This window comes from Lynx rufus, unplaced genomic scaffold, assembly GCF_022079265.1.
Source record: "Lynx rufus isolate CCGP_SWC_20201006 ecotype Redwood Valley unplaced genomic scaffold, mLynRuf1.p SCAF_16, whole genome shotgun sequence".
NCBI lineage: Eukaryota > Metazoa > Chordata > Mammalia > Carnivora > Felidae > Lynx > Lynx rufus.
In genome coordinates, this window is record NW_025814830.1 from 57,648,522 (window position 1) to 57,665,878 (window position 17,357).

The 17,357-nt window shown below is 46.3% G+C and overlaps 1 protein-coding gene across 8 annotated transcripts in view; it reads right to left on the reverse strand.

The window, feature by feature from the left end:
• Positions 1 to 14,486, reverse strand: part of FANCA (FA complementation group A) — a 60,331-nt gene extending 45,845 nt beyond the window's left edge. For 6 of the 8 annotated variants that reach the window (XR_006961943.1, XR_006961944.1, XM_047078981.1 and 3 more), the window contains exons 1-9: positions 14,387 to 14,486; positions 13,433 to 13,542; positions 12,993 to 13,077; positions 9,523 to 9,665; positions 9,291 to 9,386; positions 6,871 to 6,944; positions 2,859 to 2,968; positions 915 to 997; positions 397 to 430 (exon numbers count right to left, since the gene is read on the reverse strand). Coding sequence is in view for 6 of the 8 variants with exons in the window: in XM_047078981.1 (XP_046934937.1) it covers positions 397 to 430; positions 915 to 997; positions 2,859 to 2,968; positions 6,871 to 6,944; positions 9,291 to 9,386; positions 9,523 to 9,665; positions 12,993 to 13,077; positions 13,433 to 13,542; positions 14,387 to 14,465 (814 nt within the window). In the remaining 2 variants the exon portion in view is untranslated. Of the gene's footprint in view, positions 1 to 396; positions 431 to 914; positions 998 to 2,858; positions 2,969 to 6,870; positions 6,945 to 9,290; positions 9,387 to 9,522; positions 9,666 to 12,992; positions 13,078 to 13,432; positions 13,543 to 14,386 lie in introns of those variants that run through there. The other 2 variants (XM_047078985.1, XM_047078986.1) reach the window with 2 other exon arrangements.
• Positions 14,487 to 17,357: the final 2,871 nt, after the last annotated feature.

The following is a 17,357-nucleotide window of genomic DNA, read 5'->3' on the forward strand; positions in this document are numbered from 1 at the left end:
ATCAGCTCACCACCACAATCCATCAAAAACGACCCCCAACCAGTACTAGTGGATGAGTCAGGTAATGCATCTTTGGAGAAACCTCCTCCACTTCCAAATAACAGACCGCCGAGGCCTCCTAGGTCCCCACATGATACAAGTCCTCCCCATGCATCCCAGTGGTACCCGAGACGTAAGCCTTTTAAATCAATCAAAACACACAGACAATAAAATGCTTCCCTAATTAACCGTTACACTGGTTGTCATTTGTAGCTCTGGAGATTAAGTGCAAAGTCAGGAGAGACCGTAGAGGGTCAGTTCAGGTGAAGTACTTGAAATGCAAAGGCAGGAAACCTTGAGAATTCCTAATAAGCAAACGAACTCATGGACAGGCTGGGGCAGGAGCAGGTGACTCACAGATCAGCATTCTCTGAAGTACAACAAATGCGAGCTGTCAAAGCACAAGACAGAAGTCACCGTTAATCATATATGCGTATCACACAAGAAGACCGGTCGCTCTACAGCAAAATGAGAAAGTGCATCCTAGACAGCACCCCAACGCTGGGGAGACCCTGACAGTGAAAGGGCAGACTTTCTAGAAGCATCCATCATACTCCTTGGGACCCTGGCCCGAAGCCTGCCGGCCTCCCACAGCCCCTGGCTCAGAGGGTTGGCAGAGAGCTCTCCTGGTGGAAAGTTTTCCCTTCCCTCTCGTCTGAAAGCACAAGCTAGATTCTGGGCTCTCATGAAGGTCTTCACCCTCAAGAGCTGGATGAGGGAGTAACATTACTCACGGAGTACCTCACGAAAACAAGATTCCCCCATCAAAGCTTATACACTATAACGTGGGTCAGTCAGATATTAGCCGCTTGTCCAGAAACTTGCATTCTCATAACGAACCGATTCCCAACTCTTCATATCACTTTTCCTCCTACCTGGCCCATCTGTTCAGGCTCCACATTTCTTCTGAGATCCGAGTTTTTCTGAAATCCTCTCAAAACAAACATTTGCACAAGATCTGAAAGCCACAAAACCCAAAAACATCAACGCACTGTAATCTTCAAATAGCTGTGGATGACACAGAGAACCCACTTTCCAGGGTCTGGAGCATGAGGACCCACAGGAGGCGTCACCCCACACACAAGCATTCACCAGCCCAACCCACAAAACCCTTCCTGAACCAGACTGTGCTCTTTGCCACTCTATTTGGAAGGGAAATTCTTATCATCCATCAAGTTTATGGGAAGGATTTTTCTCTTAAACAAAAAAGTAGCATCTGGGACATCTGGCTGGCTCAGTCAGTACAGCAGGTGACTCTTGATCTCGGGGTTGTTGAGTCTGACCCCCACATTGGGTGTAGGGATTACTTAAAAATTAAAAAAAAAAAAACACCATCTAAGGGTTTCATGTGGATTATCTCTCCAGCCAATCTCCTACCTCAAAATATAAGGACTGTTCCAGGAAGACCCAGAAGCACTACATTCAGGAGAATGGGGCAGGAAATGGACCCGTAAGTTCTGATAAAATTAAAGGACTGAAATCAAAAATATTTTGTCTAATCTTCAATTTAAATTCTCTGAGCCCAGACTACAGGATTCAGGAATCACAAGGAGCTCACATCCATCACCAAGAAAGCTTTAGGAAAAAGGAACATATCTTTTGTAACGTAAAAAAAAATTCACAAGCTGTGTGGAACATTCTACTTCTCATCCAATATGTTGCTTATTTGGAGATTTCATTCCTCAGAATTACTGACAACGGCAAGGCTCTGCTGGCTCAGAGAGCAGCCTAGGACAGGGCCCACCCAAAGGGAAAGACACCCAGAAAAAGACAAGTGTGACAAGAAAACTGCCACTCCGAGCTACTGTCCAGGCAATGGACAGCATGGCACCCCTGCTCTCACCCAGGGTCCGATGAGGATTAGATCAGGCCGTGAGCTTAGCACGCCTGCCACACTTCCTGCTTTGCTTTCCCAGGGCACCTTTTGAAATAACTACTTAGGGGACGCCAGGGTGGCTCAGGCGGTTAAGTGTCTGACTTGGGCTCAGGTCACGATCTCTCAGTTTGTGAGTCCAAACCCCACACGGGGCTCTGTTCTGACAGCGCAGTCTCCTTGGGATTCTGCCTCCCTCTCTCTCTGCCCCTCCTCTGCATGGGCTCTTTCTCAAAAATAAACATTAAAAAAATAATAACCACTTAGAGTTGAGCCCATAAAAAGTTGGTGACCTCAGGTCCAATCACCCCACAAGTAACGGGCACTCGTACCCTGTCTCCCGCTCGCTTGTGAACTTCCCTAGCTAACTGCAGCTCTCCTTTTCTGGGATCTGAAAGCAACAATTTCCGTGGCTTGACTTCCTTTCTGTGAGCACACTGAGGCTGCACCTCCAATCAACAGGGCCCCGGAGGTGTTCATCTCTCCGGAATGGGAGCTGAGGGGCTGAGGGAGCTCCCTGCAGACCCCGTGTGGTGGCCTTGTAGCTCTTGGTCCGGCAGATCGTAATCTGCATATTTTAAACACAGTAGCCACCGGCCCCCGACACAGCGGGTCAACAGACGGACTTGGCGAAACTTCCACAAAATTCAAATACGAGCAAACCCAGGCAGGAGGCCTGGGTGGAGATGGTCTCACGTGGTGGTGGCCCTAGATTTTCTTCTAGGTCGTTGGTGCACTGTGACTTAATTACCGCATGTTGTGTGAAGCAGGGCTCCAACTTCACGTGTGTGGCCACTTGCCCCAATACCACTCGGCGAATGGACTGTTTTTCCGGATTCCCATGCCAGGGGTGCGGGGCTGTCCTGTTTCCCACAGACTGTCACAGCAAAAAGCATTCCCGCTGACCTAAAGTTTATCCGTGAACCTGCCCCTGTTGTGAACTTACCAGAAAGCATAGCACTGGCGATGTCATTGTACGGAGATGCTTCCATTTCCTCACACAGAAGGCACAGGTTCCTAAAGAGCCACGCCACTGTGGCCTGCGTGTCAGCATGACTAGGGACAAAGCACACACCATGTGCTCACTATCCCTCGATATCTACCAGGCCGTTTTCTTCCCCGGTCACTTCACTCAGAAGCTGGGGCACAGAGAACGATCTGGCGACCATGTGAGCTATTCCCAGAAGTCACAACGGGCCCAGCTGACATACACGGGGTTTCGGAACAGCTGCTACTGACGTTAAAAATGATCATTTTCGGGGCACCCGGGTGGCTCAGTCAGTTAGGCATCTGACTTCGGTTCAGGTCATGATATCACAGCTGGTTGAGTTCAAGCCCCATGTTAGGCTCTGTGCTGACAACTGAGATCCTGGAGCCTACTTCGGATTCTGTGTCTCCCTCTCTCTCTGCCCTTCCCCTGCTCATACTCACTCACTCTCTCTCTCTCTCTCTCTCTCTCAAAAATAAACAAATATTAAAAAAATTTTAGGGGCAAAAAAAAAGAAATTTTTTTTAGCGGTGCCTGGGTGGCTCAGTCAGTTAAGTGTCTGCCTTCGGTTCAGGTCATGATCTCGCAGATTGTGAGTTTGAGCCCCACGTCAGGCTCTGTGCTGACAACTCAGAGCCTGGAGCCTGCGCTGGATTCTGTCTCCCTCTCTCTCTGCCCCTCCTCCAGTCGTGTTCTGTCGGTCTCTCACTCAAAAATAAAAACATTAAAAAAAAAATTTTTTTTTAATGTTTTTAAATAATCATTTTCAAAAAGTTTGGGGCACCTGGATGGCTCAGCCGAGTCCAACTCTTTTTTTTTTAATTTTTTTTTTTTTTAATATTTATTACTTATTTTTGAGAAAGACATAGCATGAGCAGGGGAGGGGCTGCGAGAGAGGGAGACACAGAATCTGAAGCAGGCTCCAGGCTCTGAGCTGTCAGCACAGAGTCTGATGCGGGGCTCGAAGTCACGAACCTCCAGTTCATGACGTGAGCTGAAGTTGGACGCCCAACCTACTGAGCCACCCAGGTGTCCCAGTTGAGTCCGACTTTTGATTTTGGCTCACATCATGATCTCACAGTTCGTGAGATCAAGGCCCATGTCAGGCTCTGTGCTGCCCACCGGCTCGCTCTCTCTCAAAATATATAAATAAGCTTTAACAAAAAAAAGTTTATTTGGAGTAGCTTACTACTAATCGAGTACAAAGCAAGCTCAATTAGAGTAAAATAATCAAAAACAAAACAAAACAGCAGAGATTTGAAGCTATGGTGGTCATCGAGGGCATCAGGCACGCACAGCTCCATTTGGAGCCTGGACCCAGAAGCAGGAGCAGTGGGTGGGGTGGTGGGAGGGGTCCTCACCAGTCAGACTTGCATTTCTCTGGTGACTAACGACATCTGGCATCTTTTCGTGTGCTTAGCCTTACGTGTATGCTCTTCAGACAAATGTCTATTGAAACCCTTGGTCCATTTTTAATTGGATTGTCTTTTTACTGTTGAGATGTAAGAGTTCTTTACGCTAGATACTATACAATCAGATACATGATTTGCAAATAATTTCTCCCATTCTAGGTGTTGTCTTTTCACGGTCTTAACAGTCTTAAGAGTGTTGCACACAAAAATTTTAAAACTTGATGAAGCACAATTTTCCTCGACATTTTCTTTTGTACCATGAATTTTAGGCATCTTTTCCAAGAAACCATTGCCTAATCTAAGCTCGTGTAGACATAACCCTAGATTTTCTTCTAGAAGTTTTATGGCTTTAGCTCTTATGTTTGGGTCTTTGGTGCACTGTGACTTAATTGCTATATGTTGTGTGAAGCGGGGATCTAACTTCATTCTTTTGGATGTGTAGGTTCAGTTGTCCCAATACCACTTGTTGAGCGGACTATTTTTTCCCTGTCCAATGGTCTTGGCACCCTTGTCGAAAATCATGACATATACGTATGGGTTTATGTCCAGACTGGAAATCCTATTCCATTACTCTAGGTCTACCCTTATGCCTGCACCACAGCCTAGCTTTGTAGTAAATTCTGCAGACAGGACCTGTGACTCCCCAACACTGTCGTTCTCTCTGAAGGAATTTTGGCTAGTCAGGGTCCCTTGTACCTCCATATCAAAATCAGAATCAGCTTGTCATGGGAATGCAAGCTGGCGTAGCCACTCTGGAAAACAGTGTGGAGGTTCCTCAAAAAACTAAAACTAGAACTACCCTACGACCCAGCAATTGCACTACTAGGCATTTATCCATGGGATACAGGTGTGCTGTTTCGAAGGGATATATACACACCCCCGTGTTTATAGCAGCACTATCGACAATAGCCAAAGTATGGAAAGAGCCCAAATGTCCATCGATGGATGAATGAATAAAGAAGATGTGGTATATATATATACAATGGAGTATTACTCGGCAATCAAAAAGAATGAAATCTTGCCATTTGCAATCACGTGGATGGAACTGGAGGGTATTATGCTAAGTGAAATTAGTCAGAGAAAGACAAAACTCATATGACTTCACTCATATGAGGACTTTAAGAGACAAAACAGATGAACATAAGGGAAGGGAAACAAAAATAATATAAAAACAGGGAGGGGGACTAAACAGAAGAGACTCATAAATATGGAGAACAAACTGAAAATTACTGGAGGGCTTGTGCTAGAGGAGATGGGCTAAATGGGTGAGGGGCACTAAGGAATCTACTCCTGAAATCACTGTTGCACTATATGCTAATTTGGTTGTAAATTTTAAAAAATAAAAAAAGAATCAGCTTGTCAATGTATGCAAAAAAGCCAGGCTAGATTTTGATGGAGATTATACTGAACGTATAGATCACTGCAAGGAAGTGTATAGAAGGAGTACTGCTATCTTAACAACATTAAATGCTCCAATCCATGAACATGAAACACCTATTTATTTAGGTCTTCGTTTCCCTCCATTATGCTTTATAATTTCTAGTATACAAGTCCTTCACTTCTTTTACTTTATTCCTAATTTAATCGTTTCCATGTTCTTTTTAATGGAATTACTTTGTTTTCAGATTGTTCACTGTTCTTGCATAAATACACGATTGACTTGTATGTTGATGTTGTTTCCTGCAACCTTGCTAAACCAGCTTAGTAGTTCTAATACTTGACAGTGTGGATTCTTTAGAGTTTCCTATATGCAAGATGGTATCCTCTACAAATAGTTGTGGGTTTTTTTTAATGTTTATTTATTTATTTTGTGAGGGAGACAGAGAAAGCTTGAGCGGTGGAGGGGCAGAGAGAGAGGGAGACAGAGAATCATAAGCAGGTTCTGCACTGCCAGCACCGAGCCCAATACAGGCCTCAACCCCATGAACCATAAGATCACGAGCTGAACTCAAAACCAAGAGTCAGACGTTTAACCAACTGAGCCACCAAGGCGCCACTCTTTTATAATTTTTAACAATATTTTATCAGAAGAGCACCTGGCTGGTTCAGATGGTAGAGCATGCAACTCTTGACCCCAGGGTTATGAGTTTAAGCCCCACTCTGGTGTGAACATTACTTAAAAATAAAAGCTTAAAAAAAAAATTATCACATGACATATCTCATACAAAGAAAACGTTACCAGGACACCTGGGGGTTTCAGTCAGTTGAGCATCTGACTTTGGCTCAGGTCGTGATCTCACAGTTCATGAGTTCAAGCCCCACGTCAGGTTCATTGCTGTCAGTCTGTCAGCGCAGAGCCCACTTCTGATCCTCTGCCCCCCTCTCTCTGGCCCTCCCCTGCCTGCACTTTCCCAAAAACAAACATTAAAAAAAAAAAAAGAAAACATGACCAAGTCTGGGCATTACCACAACTTCAACTATAACAAATGTTCTCTTTAAATAATGAAGAGTTTCAGTGATTTTTGGCTTTAACATATAAATAATTCATTAGCAGGTTAGATTACAAAAAATAAATCATGTAATATTAAGGTAATGTTAAATTATCGCCGGTACACTACCTTTCCAGCAGCTCTTGGAAGCTCACAACGTTTTGTATGTGAAGCTGCCACACGACCTCAAGCAACAAAGAACCCTAAAGAAAATAACCGTACTGTGAGTCCATCACGCGCACACTTCCCCGCAACGTGCAGGCTGCGTACCTGAGCACTGTGCTCTATGCAGAACTAAAGTGGGGTAACAATCACCCCCTAAGATACACACCGGATCCACTTTGGCTTTAACTCACCAAGTAGGGGCGCCCGGGGGGCTCAGTCGGTTAAGCTTCCAACTCTTGATTTCGGCTCAGGTCACGACCCCAAGGTTCATGAAATCAAGCCCCCTGCCAGACTCTACACTGACAGCACACTGCCTGCTTGGGACCCTCTTTCTCTCTCTCTGCCCCTCCCCCACTCGTGTAAGCTCTCTCTCAAAATAAACATTAAAAAAAAATAAAACTAAGGGGCATCTGGGTGGCTCGGTCGGTTGAGTGTCCGACTTCGGTTCAGGTCATGATCTCACGGTTCGTGAGTCTGAGCCCGCCGTCGGGCTCTATGCTGATGGCTCGGAGCCTGGAGCCTGCTTCCGATTCTGGGTCTCCCTCTCTCTCTGCCCCTCCCCTGTTCACGTTCTGTGTCTCTTTCTTTCTCTCAAAAATAAACATTACAAATTTTTAACAAAAAATAAATAAAAATCAACTCACGAAGCCTTCAGTCACTCACCATTACCATCCTTCACCTCCTGGCACCCTACCCAGTCTCTACTCTAACTTGCTTCAGTGCCTTTCTCCCACGTGTTCCAAAACAGAGACTGGACCTCTCAACATCTGCTCTTCTTAGAACTCTCCAGTGGCCCTTCACAGCTTCCAGAGCAAGGCTGAGACTCTTGGGTGCAGCACAGGCCAGCTGTGACCCAGCTTCTGTCCCTCTTGTTCTCTCCTATCCCAGTGAGGTCCTCCCTTCTGGAGCAGACACCCCTCCTCCTCCCCGCCAGGACACCTCACTCAAGTCAGCTCCGTCTCCCACTGTCCGCTTCGTCCTACTCTCCACCCAGCAAAATGGCACTCTTCCTTTACACGCCATGCAGCTGCCAGCTCTCTTAGAAAGCCTTTCCCAGGGGTGCCTGGGTGATTCGGTTGAGTGTTTGACCCCAGCTCGGGTCATGATCTCACGTGAGTTCAAGCCCAGGCTCGGGCTCTCCTCTGTCAGCACGGAGCCCGCTTCAGATCCTCTGTCCCACTCTCTCTGCACCTCCCCTGCTCATACTCCCTCTCTCAAAAACATTGAAAGAAAGAAAGAAAGAAAGCAAGCAAGCAAGCAAGCAAGCTTTTCCTAGGGACACCTGAGTGGCTCTGTTGGTTAAGCATCTGACTCTTAATCTCGGCTCAGGTCATGATCTCACTGTTTGTGGGTTTAAGACCCACGTGAGGCTCCACTCCAACAGCAAGGAGCCTGCTTGGGATTCTCTCCCTCTCTCATCTCTCCCTCTCTCTGCTGTCCCCCACTGGCACATGCACGTACTCTCTCAAAATGAATAAACATAAAAAAAATAAAATAAAAAAGCAAGCCTTTCCTAACCACCCGATCATACAGCTGTCACTCTTCCCTGCACACCTGTGGACACCTGTAGTCCTGCAACTAGTGTGCATTCAGCTGCCCCTCCGTGTAACTAGTTATCAGTGAGCGCCAGGACCGTATCAATTGCTGCCAAATCAGGTGAACTCTATAATGTATGCTGGATAAGAGAATGGGGGGAAGCCATGAGTGCAACATTACCTGAGTTTTCTCTTACCTTTTCTATATTCTTACTGATCTCATTTAATAGCCAAATAATTCCCTTGAGTTCTGTCAACTATTCAAAAATCTGCAAGACTACTGAATTAAAAATGTTTCAAAAAAAATAAAACAGATAAGGATCTTTTTTTTAGTAATAATTTTTATGGGTGTCTGGGTGGCTCAGCTGGTAAGCAACCAACTCTTGGTTTCGGCTCAGGTCATGATCTCATATTTTGTGGGTTCAAGTCTCACATCAGGCTCCATGCTGGCAGCATAGAGCCTGCTTGATTTTTCTCTTTCCCTCTCTCTCTCAAAATAAATAAACTTTGGGAAGAAAAAAAAAGAATAATTATTAAATTCCATTTTTCTGGTTTACTACACTGTCCTGGAAAATTGTTCATAATTACATACAAGAAGATAGAACACCATGTGTCTGTGGTACATTCTAGTAAACGGTACTAATTATGGGTGAATACCAACAAATCCAGTAACTGAAGGCACTTCTTTCCACCCACAGAGGCATCTGCTGAATGCTTTCATCCCCCAGTCTGTGATGAATGAGACGCTGGCTGGAACCCCTGAGAACATCCAGGGACTCTCTGGGCTCGACCCAAACCAAGAGGCTACTGGAGAAACCCTGAAAGTCAGAGCCACGATGTCCAATTTACCTGTACTTCCCACAGTTCCTGACACAAGGAGAATCGGGAGAACATACTGTGTGCCAGTAAATACTGAGCCACCTCCAACAAGGAAGACAGTTTCTTCTGAAAAGAGAGATTAAATCTTTAAAAAAAGTAATAATAAGCAAACACTTGAAACAACATTAAAGAAATGTACTACTTTTCCCAACAGCTCCAGAGCAACGAGTGCGCACAGCGTGCCCATCGCCCGGCGTCTCACCCTTTGCTCTGCGCTCAGCAGCACCCTGTGCGAGGGCTCGCCATCAGACACACAGATCTGCGTGATGCTGGAGGCCACCAACCGGCTGGACAGCACTGCCACAGGGACACCCAGCCTTGAAGCTTGATTCCGCAAAGCAGAGCCTTAAAGACAGAACAAAACATGAGGGACACACTACAAAATCTAAAACAGAAGACCTGGCGTTTAAAAAGCCTTTTAAGCTGCAGCCGCCCAGAAAATGGTCTTCTGAAGGGGAGCACAGATCTAGAGGGAAAAACAAGGGATGGAAATAAGGCCATTTCGTGACTGAAGCGACACACAGGACAACAATGGTCAGCATTCGAAGCCCACGGTTGCACACGCCAACGTCTCCGTGTGACACAAGTAAGGGAGCTTGGCAGATATATTCTTAGAACTTGATCAAAGTTTTCCAAGGAGCACAGTCAACTGGCAACTACGAGGACTCCTGCAGTGGGTTCCTGTCTTTGCAATGACTTCAGTGTCAAAACCAGACCTGCTTCCACGGACTTTATACTGATGTTTGGCAAGTGGGTCGTTTCCAAATGCTGTGCCACACACTGGTGGGTAGCAGAGCCCGCAGGCGTGGTCAGCCCTCGGACTGGCAGGTGGAGCCCAGGTGCTGAGCCCACAGGCAGCCACCAGCCTCCTGAGTATCCAGCCTCTGGTCTGCATTCAATCAAGGGAGAACCCCAATCAGCCTAGAGAAGGTGATGCCTACAAGCAAACTGCCATCTCATTTATTTGACTTCCGAAACTAGGGGTTTTTTTGTATTTTTTTAAAAAGCTGTAGCACATGCCCATTATCTTCAGGGTTCTGAAAACACATACCAATATGTAAATGAAAACAATAATAGTTACAAAGATTGCAAATGGCGATATTAGAAATCATCAACTATAGGGGGTGCCTGGGTGGCTCAGTCGGTTAAGCGTCCAACTTCGGCTCAGGTCATGATCTCAGGGTTCATGAGTTTGAGCCCCAGGTCAGGCTCTGTGCTGATAGCTCAGAGCCCGAAGCCTGCTTCAGATTCTGTGTCTCCCTTTCTCTCTGCCCCTCCCCTGCTCACACGCTGTCTCTCTTGCTCAAAAATAAATAAAAACATGAAAAAATTTTTTTAAATTATTAACTATAGAGGTCAATAAATAATTCATGGTAGGAGGGAAGAAAATGCTAATTTCTAGCCATTTTTGCAGAGCAAAGGAAACCATCAACCAAACAAAAAGGCAATTTACTGAATGGGAGAAGATATTTACCAATGATATATCTGATAAGGGATTAATACACAAAATATATAAAGAACTTCTACAACTCAACACACAAAAAATCCAGTTAAAAAATGGACAGAAGACCTCAATAGACATTGTTCCAAAGAAGACGTCCAGATGGGCAAGAGACACATGAAAAGATGTTCAACATTACTCATCATCAGGGACATGCAAATCAAAAGCACAATGAAATGTCACCTTGCACCTGTCAGAATGGCTAAAATCAACAACACGAGAAACAAGTGTTGACGAGGATGTGGAGAAAAAGGAACCCTCGCGCACTGCTGGTGGGAGTGCAAACAGGTGCAGCCCTCTGGAGAACAATGTGGAGGTTCCTCAAAAAGTCAAAAATAGAGGGGCGCCTGGGTGGCTCAGTTGGTTAAGTGTCCAACTTCAGCTCAGGTCATGATCTCCCGGTTCGTGAGTTCAAGCCCCGCGTCGGGCTCTGTGCTGACAGCTCAGAGCCTGAAGCCTGCTTCTGGGTCTGCGTCGTTCTCTCTCTGTTCCTCCCCCACTCGCATTCTGTCTCTCTCTCTCTCTCAAAAATAAAGATTAAAAAAAATTTAAAAATAGAACCACCCTAAGATCCAATAATTACACTACAAAAAAACTAATTCTAAAAGATATATGCATGCCAACGTTTATTGCAGCATTACTTAAAATAGCCAGAATACAGAAAGAAGTGTCCATCGATAGGTGAATGGCTAAAGATATGGTATATATACAATGGAATATTACTCAGCTACAAAAAAAGATGTTACCATTGGTAACAACATGGATGGATTTAAAAAATATAATGCTGGACATTAAAAAAAAAAGGGGGGGGGTGCCTGGGTGGCTCAGTTGGTTAAGCATCCAACTTATGCTCAGGTCATGATCTCACCGTTGGTCGGTTCAAGCCCCATGTCAGGTTCTGTGCTGACAGCTCGGAGCCTGGAGCCTCGTTTGGATTCTGTGTCTCCCTCTCTCTCTATGCCCCTCCCCTTGACGCACTCTCTCAAAAATAGACATTAAAAAAAAAAGAATATGATGCTAATAAGTGAAATAAATCAGGGAAAGACAAATACCATAGGATTTCACTCATTTGTGAAATTTAAGAAACAAAACAAATGAACAAAGGAAAAACAGTCTTAAATACAGAGAATGAACTGGTAGTTACCAGAGGGAAGGTGGGTGGAGGGATGACCAAAAGATAAAGGAAATTGGGAACTAAGAGTACATTATCTTTTTTTAAATTTTACTTTTTTATTATTTGCAAAATTTTTTAATGCTTATTTTTGAGAGAGCAAGAAACAGAGCGTAAGCAAGGGAGGGGCAGAGAGGGAGACAGAATCCAAAGCAGACTCTAGGTGCTGAGCTGTCAGCAGAGCCCGACGCAGGGCTCGAACCCACGAACCGTGAGATCATCACCTGAGCCAAAGTTGGACACTTTACCAACTGAGCCATCCAGGCACCCCAAGAATACACTTATCTCGACGAGCACTCAAAAATGTACAGAATTATTGAATCATTATACTGTGCAACTGAAACGGATATAACAATGCATGTTAATTATACTTAAGTTAAAAAAAAATTACAAAAAAAAGAGGGGCACCTGGGTGGTTCAATCAGTTAAGCATCCAGCTTCAGTTCTGGTCATGACCTCATGGTTTATGAATTTGAGCCCCACATCAGGCTCTGTGTGCTGTCTCTCTCTCGAAAATGAACATTAAAAAAAAAAAAAAAAGAATAGCCATTTCTTTCTGAATTGTCTCCATGGGAAAGTGTCTGTTTTTACTTATAAGGCTTTAATCTTTTTTTTTTTAATTTTTTTTTTAACGTTTATTTTATTTTTGAGACAGAGAGAGACAGAGCATGAACGGGGGAGGGTCAGAGAGAGGGAGACACAGAATCTGAAACAGGCTCCAGGCTCTGAGCCTGTTTGTTTGTTTGTTTGTTTGTTTGTTTATTTATTCACTTTTGAGAGAGCACAAGCAGGGGAGGGGCAAAGAGAGAGGAAAAGAATCCCAAGGAAGCTCCGCACTGTCAGCACAGAGCCCAACATGGAGCTTGAACTCACAACCTGAGCCGAAATCAAGAGGCAGACACTTAACCAACCACTTTTGTTTATTAGAAGCAAATCAAGACCACTTTACATAAAGCTCTCCCATATCTCCATACATTAAGAAAATTAAGTTCTAACTTACCTATAAGTGAACTAGAAAGATTAGTACAGGCCTCAGGATCAATCAACTGATTGACACACAGTGTCTTACGTGGTGCACCTTCTACCTAGAAACCAAATACAAAGAACTCTATTCTTAAAAGTTCAAGTTGTGTGTGCATAAAAACAATTTGTGTATATAATGCTTGCCTACTGCACTATTCTTAAATATTTCGAGGTAAACATTTTTAAAAAGCGAATCTTACCAAACATTTTTGAGAAAAACTAAATTCACTCTGAAATCACATTTTATCTCCAAAAAGATAAATGCTCACAACCTTTTTCTCATCGAGTCAACATTTAAGGGGTGCTTCTACCAGATCCTCATAAGGCTTTTTCTGGGTCTCTAAGATTATGCCTTGGCTGCATGCAAAACACCCAAACTTAAATCTGCCTGCAAAGGTCGAACCAATTCCCTCTTACCTCGAGCAGAAGGTCATTCAAGTTTAGGTGGCGTCTCAGGAGGTGCACAGCGGATTCCTGTAACTTCTGCTCTGTTCCAGGACCGTACATTTGCCTCTTGACCCTTCCCGCTAAGGGCGAAAACCAGTTCCACAAAATTACAGCACACCTTAAAAACTCATGTAAGAAGACTTGGTGACATTCTAGACCCCCTGATGTGGTGCACCTCGGGGACACATTACTTCGTGATATTCTTATGAAAAATGCAAATCTAATCATGAGAAAACATCAGACACACCCAACTGAGGGACATTTTATAAAATGAGGGACCAGTACTTCTCCAAATGTCCAGGTAAGCAAAGACCCAGTAACTGTCACCGATGGGAGGAAATCTAGACAATTCTCTGTGGAATCCTGGGACAGAAAAAGGATATTTTGGGAAAACCTGATGAAACCCAAGCCTAGGGGTTGATTCTTGTTCAGTCAGGTTACGTGGTTCTGGGAGTAGGCTAAGCTGACCCCCTTACTGTCATCCCGCACTCCTGGACGCAGAGTATTATTAACTCCCTGCCTCCTAGAACCATCTATCTTGACGTCGCGTTGGAAGGGGGCCAGGCCCGCGAATGCAGGAAGAACTGGAGATCTACCGGAACAGGGGTCGCGGGGATGGGAAGAGGGCAAAAGAGACGGGAAGTCGGGGGAGACCAGGACCAGGGGGCGGGGGTGTGGGGGGAACAAGACAGGGGGCACAGGACTGGGTATTGAGGGAGAGGAGAACTGGAGGTCGGTGGGACGCGGGCAGGAGGCGGGGGTTCAGGGCGGAGGAGGACGAGGACCGAGGTTCTGGGGCACTGGGAGGAGACAGGAGGTCCTGGGGGACAAGGAGAGGCCGGGGACCGGGGCGACGAAGGCTAAGGAGATAAGGGGTCTCAGGGTCCGACACCGCCCACTCCCGCAGCCCTGGTGCCCTCTTACCCAGCAGCTCGGTCCACCTCCTCTTGCGACTCCCCAGCCCCGAGGTCGAGGCGGCGCCCTCCACCTGCGAGTCCGACATGGCGGGAACTTGCCATTCCCTCCGCAGCCTCTTGCATCCGGCCCGCGCGGCCTCCCCATTGGCTACGGCCCCCGCGGCCTCCCTATTGGCTGGCGGCTACCCGGCCTCCCCATTGGCCGGCCGGTGCTCGGCCACACTCCGTTGCCCGTTGGGGCGAAGGCCTTACGACGCGGCCATCTTGGTGGCGGCGTGTGCCGCCATGTTGGTGGTGGCAAGGAGGAGGCAGGTACCCTGATACCTGGGGAAGGGTGATGTCGCTTTAGAGTTGACGGGTAGCGGAGCGGATTCAAAACAGCGTCACGCGCGAGAAAACGGTGGCATCCTTGTGCATTATTCCTGCCGAGAATGGCCGGCCGATAGTCATGCCGAAAAACCCGACAAAGCCACAACCGAGGAGACTGAAAAGCGCTGAGCTGTGTTGTTCATCCGTCTGGGGCGCCCGGGTTCCTGGAGTTGGAAGGGGGCGAACCCGCGCGGGCTGCTTGCGGCCCAGTGAGACCTTCTGCAGCGATACAGACGGTCTGAGGCTAGTGCGACTGAGCCCTCATTGTTAACTTCTATTTGACTTTAAACGTAAGTGGCCGCAGGTGCCCATGCGAATGGGTCGCAGGTGTTAAAACCTCGAAGAAAGCAGGTCCCGTGGGGCGCGGAATCGTACTGCGTCGCTGCGGTGGCTTTCCCTCGATGCTCTTACCTGTGAGATTCATGGATGTTGTGCTTAGCTGTAGTTCACTTGTTTTCATGGCTGTCTAGTATTCCCTGGATAAATAAATATATATACACACACACAACTGATAATTTATATAATTTATTTTCTGTAAGTTCTGATGTTTTGGGATTTTAAAAGCCTTTCTGGCTAGGGAGAGACTGCCCCCCCCCCCGGGGGGCCCACAGGAGCCTGCCGTTGTTAAGAAACTGTCCAACTCAGAGCCACACCTCCTCCGTCTGGCCTCAATCCTAGGAGGCTATAGTGTGCTACCTTCATCATACCCTGGCCAGCTGCCGGGCAGCTACCACCGCTGTAGCCCACAGCCCACCAAAACTATTGAAACTAGCCAATCGTAGGGGTTTACCCTGCTCAGCCTTAACTTTCATGGGAAAACTCTGATAAAGACCTTGATCTCTATCAAAATCAGCCTTACTATTCTGTCTCCTAGCACCTTGGAGCTGCCTCGTGTGGCCTTTCACAGCCTGCCATTCCTCCAGTGTCTAGGACCTGTGAATATAATGCAATTTGTTTTTTCCTGAGCCTCTTCGGTCTCCTCTTGTGACCATCTCATAAAGATTACAAAATAAGATTTTTTTTTTTTTTTCAGTTAAACCTATGGCAGCTTAAGGTTAGAAATGAGGCCTCGGAGCCTGGTTTGCACACACCGTGGGGCCGGGGGACCAGCAGTGGACAGAGGGCCATAGGGCTGTCACACTGGTGAATAACAGGCAGAGGGAGCGTAGAGTGATGCTTGGCTCGTTTCTGTTTAGGATGAACTGTGGAAGGGCCAAACAGTAACACAAGATTCTCTTAACACCTCGAATTGAAAGAGCACTTACAGATTTGTTTAAACAAACTTTACCATATAATCATGTTTATGCATATATGATAAAACAAACATAAGTGAAAAATGCTTCGAGGGTATCCCGAGCCCTGACTTCTGAAGGGTGAACTAAAAACCAACTTGGTGGGGTGCCTGGGTGGCGCAGTCGGTTAAGCGTCCGACTTCAGCCAGGTCACGATCTCGCGGTCCGTGAGTTCGAGCCCCGCGTCGGGCTCTGGGCTGATGGCTCGGAGCCTGGAGCCTGTTTCCGATTCTGTGTCTCCCTCTCTCTCTGCCCCTCCCCCGTTCATGCTCTGTCTCTCTCTGTCCCAAAAATAAATAAACGTTGAAAAAAAAAATTAAAAAAAATAAATAAATAAAAACCAACTTGGTTGTCCTGAGTATTAAAACCGGGTTCTTCCCTCCTACGTAACGCTTTCTCCTGAGTATCTCCTCTGCTTCTGACAGGTCTGGTCCCCAAATGTGTGGGCATTTTTCCCCTAAGCAATTCACTGTGACACCAACTGGGTATACTACAATTCAAATAAATTCTGGCACTATTTATGGGGACAGTATCAGATCCCACAGGTGAAGGGCTCGGTCTTATTAGCTTACCGCCCACTTCAGATGCCACTTCCAACAGTAGGTCCCCAGATTTCCCACAACTTCTGTCAACAAATCCGGGGTTCCCACGACCCCCTCCTCAGGTTTGATTAATTTGCTAGAGTGGCTCATAGAAGTCAGGTAAACACAGTTACCGGATCATTAAAGGCTGTGAGAAAGGGTACAGGTGAGATAAACCGCTACACAGGGTGAGGCCCAGGGGAATCCCAAACACAGGCCATCTGTCCTCATGGAATTGGGGTACATCTCCCCCCAACTGTTGTGTTCGCCAACCTGGAAACTCTCCCAACACTGTACTTTTGGGATTTTACAGAAGTAAAATCATCATGAAGGCGTGATTGATCATTAGCTCCATTTCCAGCCCCTTTTCCCTCTCTAGAGGATGGGGACCAAGCTGAAAATTACAAGCTTCTCTAATCATTCCTTGGTCTTTCTGGTGACCAGCCGAGCCACGCAGGAGCCACCTAAGTTACCCCATCAGAACAAAAGGTGCTCCTACTGTTACCACTTAGGAATTTACAAGAGTTTCAGGAGCTCCGTGCCAGGACCAGCGGGGAGAGACCAATATGTATTTTCTGTTCACCCTGTCAGCCATGGAGCCCTCTTGTGATGCAAGAGGCCCTCGAAGAGCGCCCCGCTGTCAACTCCTGGATTGTCTTCCAAACTTCTGGAAAGGGCACACTTTCCAATCTGTGTGCAGGCTATGACCCTCTGCGGAACTGCTGGCAGGCCCAAC